At 44.3% G+C, this 15,574-nt stretch overlaps 1 protein-coding gene across 4 annotated transcripts; it reads left to right on the forward strand.

Moving 5' to 3' along the window:
* The first annotated feature begins 464 nt into the window (after positions 1-464).
* On the forward strand, positions 465-15,495 carry LOC110538342 (sterol regulatory element-binding protein 2). Of its 4 annotated transcripts, none has more exons than XM_021625095.3 (19): positions 465-834; positions 5,280-5,810; positions 5,993-6,147; positions 6,324-6,473; positions 6,705-6,980; positions 7,252-7,363; positions 7,450-7,601; positions 7,733-7,937; positions 8,133-8,308; positions 8,492-8,741; positions 8,869-9,038; positions 9,167-9,338; positions 9,448-9,565; positions 9,658-9,761; positions 10,027-10,159; positions 11,815-11,989; positions 12,519-12,695; positions 12,790-12,904; positions 13,068-15,495. In XM_021625095.3, the coding sequence occupies exons 1-19, from the start codon at positions 735-737 to the stop codon at positions 13,286-13,288; spliced, it is 3,492 nt and encodes a 1,163-aa protein (XP_021480770.3). In that variant the 5' UTR covers positions 465-734; the 3' UTR covers positions 13,289-15,495. The 4 variants fall into 4 exon arrangements, with proteins under 4 accessions (XP_021480770.3, XP_021480772.3, XP_021480773.3 ...); XM_021625097.3 differs by having other exon boundaries at positions 5,993-6,141; XM_021625098.3 differs by having other exon boundaries at positions 476-834; positions 6,324-6,467.
* The last annotated feature ends 79 nt before the right edge of the window (positions 15,496-15,574 follow it).

Consider the following 15,574-nt stretch of genomic DNA (forward strand, 5'->3'; position numbering starts at 1 on the left):
AAGGCAGTATTTCTTGACTTTTTTGAAAATCTGTATAAAATGTTACTTGTGTTTACAAAATGTAACTAAAGTATTTATACTTGAGGTCAGTTTCATACCGTCTAACAACTGGATTTTTTTTTCACACAAACGTGAGAATATGAATTTTTAATTAGTGATCTTTTAAATTGTTATTGTGTAATTCACATCCTGATGGTAGGTATGGCTAACATCTGGGGATAGCCAGAACGTTAATAATGTTGTTCAGATGGGGCGGGCTCATATATAAAGTCAGATATAATTAAATATTTATTAGGGTGAATCTCTTTGGATAGGCTCTTTCTTTAAAGAAAATATTTGGGCGGAGTTAATGCAAATTTCAAGAAAGCTTCTGATCGTTGACGTACTATCAGGCCACTGTAAATGTGAAATTTCTATTGGACAATGGTGCCTGGTCTCACGACAACAACAGCCAGGATTAAGCCAATCAGGAGTCGTCCTGGTTCACAAACGCTGTTTGTAAATGACGTAAGTAGTGGAAACAAGATGGCGACGTCTAAATTAGTTTATCTAAATAGAAATCGGCCTCTGGGGCATTGTTGAGGTGTTACCTGTCCTCTGATAGTTTAATAAACTTAGAGCTAAGATAAAGTGACGTTATGCGTTGTTAACGCTTCAAAGATCTCTGGACATCTTGGTTCTTTCCTTCAGCAACCTCCGGTTAAAGCCGGGGAGGCGAAGTTCTGAATTTTATTATGGACAGTAACGTTAGTGGGGAGTACATCTCGACCATGGAAAATATGGATCCGACTTTGTCAGAACTAGGGGACGAATTTACACTGGGCGACATCGATGGTGAGTTACTATTTATGTCATAATTGATGAGAGAATATGGAATTATTTTGTGTGTTTGTCCACGAAAGTTTGTGTCCTATTTCTGCTTTCTGACAGTATTGTGTGTCGTCGTCGCGGTAAGGCCGGGAGTGGTGATTTGTATCATGTGTCAAGCAAGCCCGCTTGTTGATAGTCAATTGGTTACAATTACATATAGGTACTGTATTTAGACTAGCTAATTATGGTGCACATCACATTAAAGGAGTATATAAATAATGATATACTTTCTGTCTGTGTCAAATATTGGCAGTAGGACAGTGTCGTCAACCATGAAACTATTGTGGATGCCATAGGATTGGAACTTGTTCACCCTTTATTTTGGGGCGTTGCATAGGATACTTAGATACACTTAGCACTCCACAATTGTACATTTCTAAACAATAGTTTCCTTAAATGATTCTGCGTCACTGATTTAATATTGCAATCGCATTTTACATCAGTGAAGATTCAAGCATATTTTAAATGGGTGGTTGGCCTACAGAACAGTGGTCATGCAACAGTTTAGTGTGTGCGTGTGAATAAACAACTCCTCAAATGTAACTGAGTGTGACTCAACTGTGAGCTGTGTCATTCAATTACCTGTAGGCAAAAAGTTCCTTATACTTTCCCAATGGCTTTTTAGCCTAGTTTGACTTGTTTCCTATTTATCTATATTCTTCATTACATTTTGTTCTGAGATGTTTTTTTGTCATGCTTGTCTACCCCTCTCCTGGCTGTCATACCATTGAGGGTTTGTTCATCAATAATGGAGAAAAAATTGACTCACTGTCTACTGGCTCATCATTAATACCCCTTCTGTTTTTTGACTGGAAAACATGTCTGCTTCACCCTGCTCATTCATAGGCTCAGCACATTGACTCAGTATGGAGATAGCATCACCGTTCCCATCTTATCAAAACAGCAGTTTTACCCTTGGCACACTGTGAAAGGATGGAGCTTTGGACACAGAATTGACCAGCGTAGGTCACCAGATTCCAATTACTGAATGCTAAGTCACCGAAATGATGTGACGCTGTCATACAATATGGGATAAATGGGACCCATTGCAGTGCAGGAACTAAGAGAACCCGGGGACTATGCTATGTAATCCCTCTTTAGTGTTAAAAAGAGAAGTATGCAAAGAGTTATGACCCCTTGACTTGGGTATAACAAAATAATGTTAAAAGGAGAATGTTGTGTATGAGTCTAACTCAATTTAGTCTTAAATTATTTATGAAAAATGTACTCCTCCCCACAATAAAGATCTGGTAAGTTGAATTGGTCAGATGTTATACCTATGTAAAGGAAAACATATCGGTAAATTGGAAATGATTGGGTAGCAATTGAAACTTTAAAAAAAGGGTACCCAGATGTAGTCTAAAGCTCTTAAATAGTTTGATGGTGGGCGACTGTATAATCTTTTGTTTTCCTCTATAGGTTAGAAACTAATTTGTGTTTTAATGATACCTTTATATAAGATCTAGGCTATTTAAGTCTTGGAACTAAGGATCCCCTCAGAAGGTCTCTGCATAGCTGTATCTATCCTGCTGTTTGTGAAATATAGTGTGTCAAGGCTTGGAAAATAATTCAATAAGATGTTTGTTTCCAACATTAGGGCTGTTTTCCTAAATAAGTTAAATCCGCTATGTGTTTTGTTTCCTTGCCACAATACTAAGGAGTGATACTGGTATCATCCTGGCCCCACTATTCCCAATGCAATAGCTGCTCTGGTTACATAACCTATTTTCTCTGCTCTGAGCAGCCCTAGGAAAATGTCCCAGTTTTGACAGTTTTAGTTCTTTGTGTCACAATTGGCTTGGGGCTCTGTTTTGTTTTGCACCTCTGAAAGCAAAACCCCTGTGGAGCCTGTGCGCATGTGCATGTGAGTCTGTCTTTGGTGTGGTCGATGAAGCAGACAATTCTAATAAATGATTAATATTAGACTCTTATTATTTTTTTCCAAGCCTTTTTGAATGTGAGATGGACCCTATAAGCCATTTCTTCATCAATCGACCCATAATGTTATTATAGTAATGTTACTCTACAGTAATGTTATTATTTATTAAACTTTTATTTATTCAGGGGAGGCCAATTTGAGGCCAGGGTCTCATTCCCAATGGTGCCCTGAAAACAAACTACTCACATGATAATTCAATGCTAGCATGCTAGTAGATACCCATAGACTTCAAGTCATTACTACCTCTAACTTCCTTCATACTGGACACAGAGACATGCAAATGGTATCCATGAGTTCATCTGACTCTGGGGAAGTAGGAAAGGGTCATCATTGCCAAAATCCCGAAGTATTCCTTTAACAGAAGTGAGATGTTGGAAGCTTGTGCAGAATAGCTTTGTAAACGAAAAGGAGAAATTAAGGGAATTACGGGAATTGAGGTCCAGCTGACCTTCTGATAAAGGATGCAGTGATATTAAACCTGTCACCTGTGATAAAGCGAAGCAGGCTATGGTACACTGCATCCAAGGGTTTTAGAGTTGTGGCTGCTGCGTTTTGATAAATGGTGTCCCCATAATCATAAATGCGATGCATTTATTGGCCTAGGTGTCTAGCCTTTCTTTATCGCAAGTGTGAGTTCAAGGTTGCAGCCCCTCATTGATAAAAGTGTGAATATTCTTTAACCCCGCATCTTCTAGCAGCGTTGTCTATACATAGGTCCCTACAGGACACTTTTTCCTCCTGTCACAGTGGAATCTATAAGACCATTCCAAAGTCCTTTGAAGCCCATGCTCTGGACATGCTTTCTGTATAATGTCTTTGACATTGTCATTAGAGAAGGGATTTTGGCAGTATTGCTAACAGCAGCCGTTTTAAACAGGACAAAAAGCTGTCATTTGAATAATGAGAAATGGCACCCTCTTCCCACTGATCACAGGCTTGTTATGCACCCCAGACAATGGTAAACCACATGAGAACATTTAGCCACCATGTGGTCTTATGATAAATCGACAAGTCTTAAACGCATCCTGCAGTAGAGGGCGTTCGAAACAGTTTCAACATGTAGGCTCTCATACTCTCATTTCTTGCAAGACCGGTTTGAAACTGCACGTTCAACTCCACAGCTCTTATCAGTACAGCTGTCCACGATCAAGACCTACTCCACCAGTAGCTGAAGTAATGTTCTTACCAGGGTGCTCTTTTACCTCGTTCTCATGGTCTCTCAGGGCATCTGTACTAGATTACCATGTTATTTTTCAGGGCTAGTCGTTGGAAGGCTTTCCTCAAAGCATTAGCTGGCGCTCTCTTCCTTGACTCAATGCCGGAACAGTAGCAGTGTATCAAACCAAGGCCACCACTCCATAAACCTCTTAATTCCTTCAGTGACCTTGCCCTGGCAGTAAATAGCATTGTCACTGTTGTAAATCTCTACTGAAGGTCACTGTGGATTCTCCTCTTTCCTGTGATCTCTTCACTCAAGGCCAATTTCTAATGCAGGTTAATAATCTGCAGTGCCTTCAGAAAGTATTCACACACCTTGACTATTTCCACTGTTTTATTACAGCCTGAATTTAAAATCGAGGACAAAACTGAAAAAATGTCAGATGAAACTCCAGTTCCTCACAATAAAATGACAGTTCTTAATAAAGATTGTTTTAAAAAACTCTATATGACATTAAAAATAATCATTTTGGGCAGTGCTAGGAACTCCAGCTCCAGCTCCTTAAGGCAGGCCTTTGAAGGCGTTGGAAAAGTCCCTAGTTGTGACAGGTTGTACGGCCCAGTACATCACTGGGGCCAAGCTTCCTGAAATCCAGGACCTATATACTAGGCGGTGTCAGATGAAGTACCAAAAAATTGTCAGAGACCCCAGTCACCCAAGTCATAGACTGTTCTCTCTGCTACCCCACAGCAAGCGGTACAGGAGCGTCAAGTCTAGGACCAAAAGGCTCCTTAACAGCTTCTACCCCCAAGCCATAAGACTGCTGAACAACTAATCAAATGGCCACCAAATTATTTACATTGACCCCTCCCCCTATTTACACTGCTACTCACTGTTTATCTATGCATAGTCACTTTACAAATTACCTCTACTAATCTGTACCCCTGCACGTTTAACTTGGTATCCCCTGTATATCACCTCTTTATTGTTATGTGCATTTCTTGTGTTACTTTTTGATTTACTTTAGTTTATTTAGTAAATATTTGATTAACTCTGTATTTCTTGAACTGCGTTGTTGGTTAAGTTGTATTTGGCACTTGTGACAAATAAAATTTGATTTGACTGCAACAATGAAGCCCTACCTCACTAGAGGGCCATATTAACCAATGGATTATGTCTAAGCCAAAGTCAAATTTGTTGTCTAGTCAATTAATTGCCATTGCACATGATTTTATGTCTAAGAATAAAGTGCATTTTAGCTCACCCACAACCAGAGACTCATGAACCCCTTGAATTATTCTCTCTCCTCAGAGATGCTCCAGTTCGTCAGCAACCAGGTGGGGGACTTCCCCGACCTCTTTGAGGACCAGATGGCCTCTGCGGGCTCCCTACAGAACGGTGCTGGGGCCACCCCACGCCCACCCCCTCAAGCCCCACAGACACCCCAGACCACTACCACAGTTTACCAGAATAGCAACGTGACCCTCACCCCCACCCAAACACTGGCCCCCCAGTCCCTGCCCCTCACCCCACCACAGACCCCAGTCCAGACGTTCTCTTCAGGGCAGCATCATATCCGCGCCCCTCCCCTGCTCCAGCCCCGGCCCCAGATGCAGGCCATCCAGCCTCAGCCCCAGCAGCAACCCACCATCCAGGTCCACAGCCAGAGCATCCCCATGCAGACGCATAGCTTCCCTGTGCACACCCTGGTCCAGACCCACAACCAGGCTCTGCCCATCCAGACCCAGGCCCAGACGGTGATGATCACATCCAGCGGTGGCCAGTCCCGCTTCATCCAGAACCCTGTCATCTGCCACCAGAGTCCCACTACAAGCTTCCAAGGTTAGAGCAACTTTTTTTTATTTTACTGAAAAGATTAGGTCACTGGGAAACGGTGGTTATTCATTAGAAATGCACTTAAAGATGTTTATCATGTGAAGATATTCAGTCCTACATGCTTTTCTATATGAATGGTGCTCTTTGATAATGTATCCATACTGCATACCTCTCTTTTTTTCCCACAGTCCTCCAACCGCAGATGCAGAGCATAATGACATCACCACAGGTTCAACCCATGACCATCCAGCACCAGAGACTACTGCAGACGGGCCAGACCATCCAGACTCTCTCCACCGCGCCTACAGTCCACACCATGCAACAGCAGGTTCAACAGGTACCCGTGAGTATCAAGCTTCATACTTTACCATGTTTGAGTCCCTAATCAAAACTAGCTGCATCCAATCTTTATAAAGTCTCTCTAAATACGTGCAGATCCTAGCATGTTGTAACCATAGACCTTGTGTTGTGTATGGCATCACTGGTTGTAACTGATCCAGTGTCCCTGCTCTCTCTCAGCTTCTGGTCCACCAGCCTCAGATTCTGAAGACCGAGAATCTGGTTCTGACCACCCTGAAACCTGATGGGACACAGGTTCTGTCCACCATGCAGAACCCTGGGATCACCACCTTGACCCATCCTATCCAGACACAGACTCTACAGGTACCGGTAGGTCTCTATACTATCTGTCTGCTTCGCTCTCTCCCTTTCTATTCTCTCTGCTCAGGGTCTAATGGGGACGGTCACGAAGACCCAGATTAATCCTGAACTTGTACTGAAAAGTACTTTAAATAGAGATGAGAAAAGAATTCCATTGAACATGCTTCTCTGCTCTGTCCCCCTCAGTATCTTAGCTGTTTCATATGTCACCACTGACTTTTACCTTAACTCTTCCCTCAGACTCTGATGGGCAGTAACATCCTGACCACTGTGCCTGTCATGATGGGTGGCGGAGACAAGCTGCCCATCAAACAGCTGTCGTCAGGCACCTCCCACTGTGTAGGTGGGAACAGGCAGGTGATTGACCACGGGATGGGAATGGTGATGGGTCCAGGGGGGGTGATGAAGGAGGGGGAGAGGAGAACCACCCACAACATCATCGAGAAGAGGTACCGCTCCTCCATCAATGACAAGATCCTGGAGCTGAGAGACCTGGTCATGGGCGGCGACGCTAAGGTCAGGAAAACCAAGTGATACAATAATCCAATATTGACTATCTTTGACCTTACAGGAACAGTGGGTTTAGTTTTATTTTGTGGTCCAAGTCTGATAGAAACTCAGAGGAGCATGCTAGAACAATTTGAATGTGAAACCTAATTAGGCTATATGCTAAACCACAGACTCTTGGTATTTCCTAGAGTACAGGGAAGTCAGAGGAATGGACTTGTTCGTATAGGGCACTCTCACCAAATGTACACTGACACATTGCTAATGTGTTTGTACGCAGATGCACAAGTCAGGAGTGCTGAGGAAAGCCATCGACTACATCAAATACCTGCAGCAGGTCAACCACAAACTACGGCAGGAGAACCTGGCCCTCAAGATGAACAGCAAGAACAGTAAGTCCCCCATTTATTACTAGTTAATCCATCACAACTTCAGTTCACGTAACACATTGGGCTCTCTCCCACTTCCTCTCTGTCAGAGTCAGTGGTGCTGTCTGACGATGTGGAGATGAAACCAGAGATGCTGATGATGTCACCTCCAGCCTCAGAGTCTGGATCAGGATCTCCTCGTGAGTTCTCTCCATACTGCATCGACTCCGAGCCTGGCAGTCCCTTACTGGACCATGAGCAGGTACTGTGATGATGATAGTCAAGAAACTGTAATGTTTTTGTTGTTGTGTGGAAATTGTTTGAATTGAATGTTGCAAAGGTTGAACACTTACATAGTAGTTGAACTATTCTCTCTCTCTCTCCTTCACTCAGGTGAAGAGTGAGCCTGGCTCACCCTCTTCTGTGGGAGTGATGGATCGCTCTCGTCTCCTCCTCTGCGCCCTCACCTTCTTCTGCCTCTCCCTCAACCCCCTGCCCTCTCTCCTGGGATCTGAGGCCCAGAGCAGCTCTAGCTTGACCTCTGCACACGGAGCCTCCAGGACACTGTTCTCATTACCCAGCCAGACCCAGAACTTTGGTCAGACCTTTAGGTTACTCTTACACTGACCATACAAGTCCTATTGCATGCATACATTCACGATAGGCTATTATAGTCAGTCAATATTTTTCTTAACAGTAGTAGTTCCCAGTAAGAGTTCCTGTTTGGGAGTTGTTTTGAGGATGTATTGGAGTATATGTATCTTATACTGACTCCTCCCTCTCTTTCCCACAGCGACCTGGCTTTGGTGCCTGTTGCCATGGTTGACGGTGTGGATTTTGAGCGGTGTTGGGGCAGTGTGGGGCTGTGTTAGGGTCCTCTACCTCTGGGAGCCTGTCACCCCCCTCCACTCGCCCAAATCAGTCTCCTTCTGGAGGCAGCGTAAACAAGCAGACCTACATCTCAACAGAGTGAGTTCACATCCCTTTATGTCTGTAGGATTTTCCCTACCTTATTGTTTTTCTCTGTACTTGTGTTTGAGTATCTCTTAAACTGGTGCCCTGATTGGGTAAAGCCATCTCTTATCTATAGGTACATCAATGCCAAGTTCCATAAGTATTCATATAGATTTTCCCACCTCTCCACTCCTACAGGGTGACTATACAGCAGCCGTGGCCAGTTTGAAAACCTGCCTGTCAGTCTTGACCAGAGCCCTGCCCACCACCAGTTGGGACCTCCTCTTCTCCCTCTCCTGGAACCTAATTCGCTACTGTCTGCATCACCCCACCCCTCTGGGCTGGCTGGTTCGCCAGGTTGGTGGGAAGCACAAGGGGGAGGAGTCCAAGACCAGCTCCCGGGACGCAGCTCTGGTCTACCATAGGCTGAGCCAGCTGCAACTCACAGGTGACAACACTGAATAGTCTAGAACATTGAGCCTAGGTCAGTATCCTTTGTCATTGTAAACACGATAACATAACACAGTAGTACCCCATCCTCTGTCTGGAACTTCTCTCTCTCTCTCTGTGTGTAGGGAAGCTACCCCAGAGCAGTGGCCTGTGGGCTCTGTCTCTGTCTATGAGTGCCGTCAACCTCAGTGAGAGCGCCCAAAGCAAGATGGCCCCCACCCAGCAGGCCCATATCTATGTCACCGCGGCAACAGCTTTGCGCACTGTACTGGGCCACCACCTCTCCTGCCTGCCTGTGAGTGTCTCAGGGCATCCCTCCATCCTCCATTACTAATCCTCCACATCCCTCCATTACTGCTATGGTAATGATATCTCTGATACTATCCACACACTGTCATCTTTCCCTACATGTCTGTGTCCCAGGGTTACCTTTTGAGCTGTGCTGAGGGTGTGGCCAGCCAATCAGACTCCAAGCCCATCCCTGACTGTTTGCACTGGCTCTTCACCCCATTGGGCAGGCAGTTCTTTCTCAGCTGTGATTGGTCTGTGAAGTCTGAGAGCAGAGAGGGCGTGTACACTTCCCAGAGAGACCCAGGTATGAACAATAAAGTTGACGGAAGAGCTAATAGTGTATACAGAAATGCCCTCATGCAATTGGGCCTTTTTAATTATCTTTCCCTCCTTCTTTCTCTCTCTTCCTTTAGCTGACCCCATCGCCCAGCTGCATCGTTGTTTCTGTGAGAAGCTGCTGGAGAGAGCTGTGCACTCCCTCATCCAGCCCCACACTGACACGGAGGCAGACAAGCCCAAGAACGACTCGGGGTAAGGCCAGGGTCCTCACGGTGCCCAGTCACTCTTCTGTTTACCTATGCAAATTGTTTACTTTACTTTGTTTTCTTTTCTCTCTCTCTCAGGGAGTTCTCCAGTGCCTTGGAGTTTCTCCAGCTATTGAACAGCTGCACAGAGGAGTCCTCCTCACCTCCCTTCCCAGCCCCACCTAATCACACCACCATGCCAGGTACTGGAATGCACACGTTAGTGTGAACCACACCATGTTCTGTGTGGGACAGATTTCTTTACAGATTTATCTCATCTTTGTTTCCTACGAGATGATCTGAGGCTGTGAATGTGTATAGATTTTATTCTTCTCATATGTATCTTGAACACTAAAGAAACTCTTTATGATTAACATAATTGACTAATTCCATATAACGTGAACATTTTTTGCTTGACCTCTCGATGCCACAGTTGAAGTCTAATGTTGTCATGTAATCTCTGCTTAGTGGCAGACCCAGTGAGTCGCTGGTGGGCATTGGTCCTAAAGGCTGCTGCCCATTGGCTGCAAGGAGATGATGTCGCTGTGAGGTCGCTGCTGGCAGAGGCAGAGCGCATGCCCAGAGCTCTCCATACCCTCGAGTCAGTATACTTTGTGTGTTTTATTAATTGTATGTACGAGATACACCTGGTATACAGTCGTGGCCAAAAGTTTTGAGAATGACACAAATCTTAATTTTTACAAAGTCTGCTGCCTCAGTTTGTATGATGGCAATTTGCATATACTCCAGAATGTTATAAAGAGTGATCAGATGAATTGCAATTCAGAGCTTGCTCAGGAATGTCAGCAGGCAGGTGTGAATGCATCTGCACCCACGGTGAGGCGAAGACTTTTGGAGGATGGCCTGGTGTCAAGAAGGGCAGCAAAGAAGCCACTTCTCTCCAGGAGAAACATCAGGGACAGACTGATATTCTGCAAAAGGTACAGGGATTGGACTGCTGAGGACTGGGGTAAAGTCATTTTATCTGATGAATCCCTTTCTGATTGTTTGGGGCGTCTGGAAAAAAGCTTGTCCGGAGAAGACAAGGTGAGCACTACCATCAGTCCTGTGTCATGCCAACAGTAAAGCATCCTGAGACCATTCATGTGTGGGGTTGCTTCTCAGCCAAGGGAGTGGACTCACTCACAATTTTGCCTAAGAACACAGCCATGAATAAAGAATGGTACCAACACATTCTCCGAGAGCAAATTCTCCCAACCATCCAGGAACAGTTTGGTGACGAACAATGTATTTTCCAGCATGGTGGAGCACCTTGCCATAAGGCAAAAGTGATAACTAAGTGGCTCGGGGAACAAAACATCAATATTTTGGGTCCATGGCCAGGAAACTCCCCAGACCTTAATCCCATTGAGAACTTGTGGTCCATCCTCAAGAGGTGGGTGGACAAACAAAAACCCACAAATTCTGGCAAACTCCAAGCATTGATTATGCAAGAATGGGCTGCCATCAGTCAGGATGTGGCCCAGAAGTTAATTGACAGCATGCCAGGACGGATTGCAGAGTTCTTGAAAAAGAAGGGTCAACACTGCAAATATTGAATCTTTGCATCAACTTCACGTGACTGTCAATAAAAGCCTTTGACACTTATGAAATGCTTGTAATTATACTTCAGAATTCCATAGTAACATCAAAACAAAAAATATCTAAAGACACTGAAGCAGCAAACTTTGTGGAAATGAATGTGTCATTCTCAAAACTTTTGGCCACGACTGTACACCGTCCAAAGAAATTGTTACTGGCAGGTTCCTTCTGGACAATAAAACAACAATAAGAAATAATAAAAGATAAGAATAGGAATATAAAGTAAATGGCTCAGTAGAATAGAATAAACATTTTAGCATAAGTATAATACAGGAAGGTACAATTTAGTGTCCAATATTTATACATGTTTGGGGAAGGGGGGATTCAGGGACAAGTGTTTAAATTATGCAGTATTTAGTCATCTTAATAAGAGTCTGGTAACATCAGTTGTGCTAAGGTGTGGAGTATAAGAGCAGGTGGTCTCTGAGCCCGTTGGTATCAGACCTCATGCTCTGATACCGTCTGCCTGACAGTAACGTAGTGAACAGCTCGTGGCTGGAGTATGTGGGGTCCTTGATGATGTTGCGGGTCTTCTTCATGCACCGTTTTCAGTAGATGTCTTGGAAGTGTGGGAGCATGGTCCCAGTGGCGTGTATGTAAAGGACATTAGAAGCATTGCCATAATCCTATGTTGTTTTCCCTGTCATCCTGCAGTCATCCGTTGCCCAAGGCTGTGCTGCTGCTGTGTAAGGCGGTGCAGATGAGCCTGTCTCCTCTGAAGGGAGAGGGGGCGGTGGCCTGTCTGTCTCACTGCGACAGGGCCAGCAGCTACCTGCGCACCAGCATCTCTGTTCCCCTGTCCACCCAGTCTGGCAACTGGCTCAACAAGGTACTCTCCCAAAATGCGGGTGTTTGGGATGCAAGTGAAAATATGCACTCTCTGTGATTTCTATTTGAACCAACCCTAACCTTTGTGTATATACATGCAGTAAAGGTTGTAATGGAGTTTGGTTGATTCACAGTGTTCATTGGTCATATTACACATACACACCATGAACAAACATATACTGCACATGGTGACCGTTGCATGGGTTCTCGTTTGACTCACAAAAGCACAGGTACAAGCGGACTCTAGCTAGGTATAGTAGTAGTGCGTGGGTGGTAGGGGGTGGCTGTGGTGCATTGTAGTTGCATTGCATGATCCTGCAGCCCAGTGCAATGTGTCTGCAGTGCAGTACAGAGGCCTCCCAAATCTGCAGGCACCTGCAACACACCATATCCAGGTCGAGACACTGCTTACGGTGCATGTACTGTCCCATATGCCTCTTAGTTTCTCATTGTGTAGTCATTTATTACGTAGTTCAACAGTTTATTTATATGTTTTATTTCTGCCTTACTGTTGTCTTTCCTATAACAAGGGGGTGGAGCTCCTGGTCTGTGACCTCTTGCTGACCCTCAGGACCAGCCTATGGCAAAGAGGAAGCAGCAGCAATGGAGAGCCAGGCCCCGCCCCTAGCTCCCAATTGGCGGGATTCCAGCGGGACCTGAGTTCGTTGCGAAGGCTGGGCCAATGCTACAGACAGGCACAACACAAGGTAACTAGGGCTTCAGACCTGCTGGATTATTCATGGATTATTCATGGCTATCTGTGGTGTAATGATGTATGTTCCCTCTCTTGTCCTCTCCCAGGTGTTCCTGCATGAGACCACAGTGAGGCTGATGGCTGGAGCCAGTCCCACCCGTACACACCAGCTACTGGAGCACAGCCTCCGACGCAGGACCAACACCCCTGGATACACCACGGGTAAGGACACCCACACTTCAATTATTATCATGAATGATACCATTTGAAGTTGATATCAAATGTTATTTGATGTCAAATTAAAACAAATGTAGTGCTTTCCAACTGTACTGACCTACTCTCTTTACTTTTTCCTCCTCCCCTCTTCTCCTCCTCCGCCCTGCAGCTGAGGGTGACTGTGTTCTGGGTGAGCGTGAAAGGGCTCATGCCATCCTGCTGGCATGCCGCCACCTACCCTTACCCCTGCTGACACCACCAGGGCACCGCGCCCGCCTGCTGGCCGAGGCCAAGCGCACCCTTGAGCGTGTGGGCGACCGCCGCTCCCTACAGGACTGCCAGCAGATCCTGCTCCGCCTCAGCGGGGGCACCACCATCGCGGCCTCCTGATGATTCTCCCTCAGACAGATCTCAAATCAGTTAGACCCACACATATTAACCCTGACTTGTGATCTACTCACTCAGAATCCCGATCAGTGGTGAGTGATGAGTTATTCTCCACCACATATTAGAAATTAGCCCACTCATACAGATCCCAGAACAGTCACCTAGCCCTATAGACATAGCACTGATAAATTACTAGTCAGCCATTTCCACATAGCATCTAATAGTCAACAACGCGAACAGTCGTATCTCATGGACATATCACTATACAGGAGAGATACCAAAAGGGACCTTCAATCTTCACACTGCCAACCTGAACATTGACTACGGTTAACATTCTGGCAGTGTCATATTTAATGTCACACAGGCCTAACAAACACACCCCCATATCCTCACAGAAGGAGAATGTATATAATGCAGCCCATACACTGGACCACTGCACATGGTTTCTCACATGCTCACTGGTATAATGCTAACACTGTAATGTTGCTAACACTGCTTAGCGTAGAGAGAATCTGCTTATAGGCCCCAAAGGGAAAAAGGGTCAAAATGGCTGCCATTGGGTCTCATCCACATACAATTCAGTCTCTCTCTTTGGTTGGCTAATTAGCCAACAGCTATTTTGAGTTTTGCCCCGCGATGAATGGACCTTCATCCACAAGAGGTTGTGCTCGTTGTGTCTTAAGCTTTTTTACAGAGCTGTAATGTCACAGGTAGATGACGGGCTGCACATGCACTGGCATTCCACAAGTTCTAGATGCTAAATGCTAAAATGTCATGTACGTCCAAGCTTCACAATGATACATTTAAAATGTATGTATTTTTGACAGCCCAATACAATAGTTCAACGCAAGGAGACCGACTGTGGCTTCAGTGCATTCTAGCTATGATAGTCACCCTCTAGCATCTACTGTAAAATTCAAAATAACTTGCTTCTCACAGTACAGTGCAGAGTAGTATCTATTTATGTCTACCTCATTGACTGTACAATGCCAGTGTACTCAAGCGCAATATACTGTATTACCACACCAGTTGGCATGGTGACAATTTACAGTAGTCGTACAATACACAGAGCAGCTTTATTTAGACTCAGCAGTGCAATATTAATGGGCCAGCACTGGAGAAGTGCCATTCATTTTTCAACAAGAAAAAAGGTTCATGGATTGGAGCATCACCCTAAATGGAAAATCAAAGCCCAATTCTTTACATATATATATGCGCAGTCAGTCACATACACAGTATCACATTTGTGATTGTATATAGATTGTACATTCTGTAGCCATGTAGAGACAGCTGTCTTGAATAGAATGAAGCAGGATGTTCTTATGTATGCGAGAGGGGAAACAAATGGGTAGAAAGAAGGTTCTATCAACTCTTAGAAGGTTAAATGGTTTGTGTATTGGCCACCAGCCCGGGGCCGGGGTGAGTTGACTGTTATTGACCAAACAGTTCGGTCACTGTCACTAGTAAGGTTGATTCTGACCAATCTGATTGGGAAGCTCTCGAGCATAATGGCCTTGATGTAGTTAACAATTATTTTGTTATGTTTTCAGTGTCAGAACTATCATTGTGGAATCTGTCCAATTGCTTTTAACTGTATTGTCTGTTGGCTAGACTTTGTCACTTTCGTCATTCTCATCTTTGAGTTCTGATTTTCTTATTTAATGTCTGTAATATTATACATGCTCAGTTTTTTTTATTTTTAGCAATCTTGTTTCCTCATTGTTTTATATTGTCAAGGCAACCTAGGGATATAAACTGCTGGAGTGACTTAAACATTTTTTTTTTTTTTAATTATGCAGGAAGTACTGTTGTCCAAGTAATTAGTATGGCAGTTTTATAGGTCATCAATATTTGGCACATTGTAGTGTTTTTGACATGAACTCCAATGCACAGAAATGTGTTTACACTTTACCCTAATATGAGAAAGACCTACTGCATGTCTTCCAGTTCAACCCAGCCGTATTCACCACTGTATGGTGTCAATTTACCCAACCATGTCCCTTGTATCTGCACCGTTATTTCAGATTGAATTGATCAGACAGGTTAGTGTGGGCTAGTACGTGCTGCACAACCAACCATCTACAGTGAATGGATTTACTACGATTTCTAATGTTACAAAATATCTAATCTAATGTTTTCTCCTCTATGTATTGTTTTCTGGATTTATATGTATGATTTAGTTTTTTAATAAAAGATTGCCATGGACAGAATGTGTGTGTTCGTGTCTTATTTTAAATCGCTATAAATGCCAAGCAGTAGGGATGCTACAGTAAAAAGGATGTTGCCAAA

Source organism: Oncorhynchus mykiss, chromosome 12, assembly GCF_057628025.1.
Source record: "Oncorhynchus mykiss isolate SJ-2025 chromosome 12, ASM5762802v1, whole genome shotgun sequence".
Classification (NCBI taxonomy): Eukaryota; Metazoa; Chordata; class Actinopteri; order Salmoniformes; family Salmonidae; genus Oncorhynchus; species Oncorhynchus mykiss.

Bases quoted from the DNA above. Each gene is read 5' to 3' on its own strand.
- LOC110538342 (XM_021625095.3), top strand. From the start codon at position 735: ATGGACAGTAACGTTAGTGGGGAGTACATCTCGACCATGGAAAATATG. The intron at 8,742-8,868 runs GTGACAACACTG...CTCTGTGTGTAG, and splicing joins GAGCCAGCTGCAACTCACAG to GGAAGCTACCCCAGAGCAGT. The intron at 10,160-11,814 runs GTCAGTATACTT...GTCATCCTGCAG, and splicing joins AGAGCTCTCCATACCCTCGA to TCATCCGTTGCCCAAGGCTG.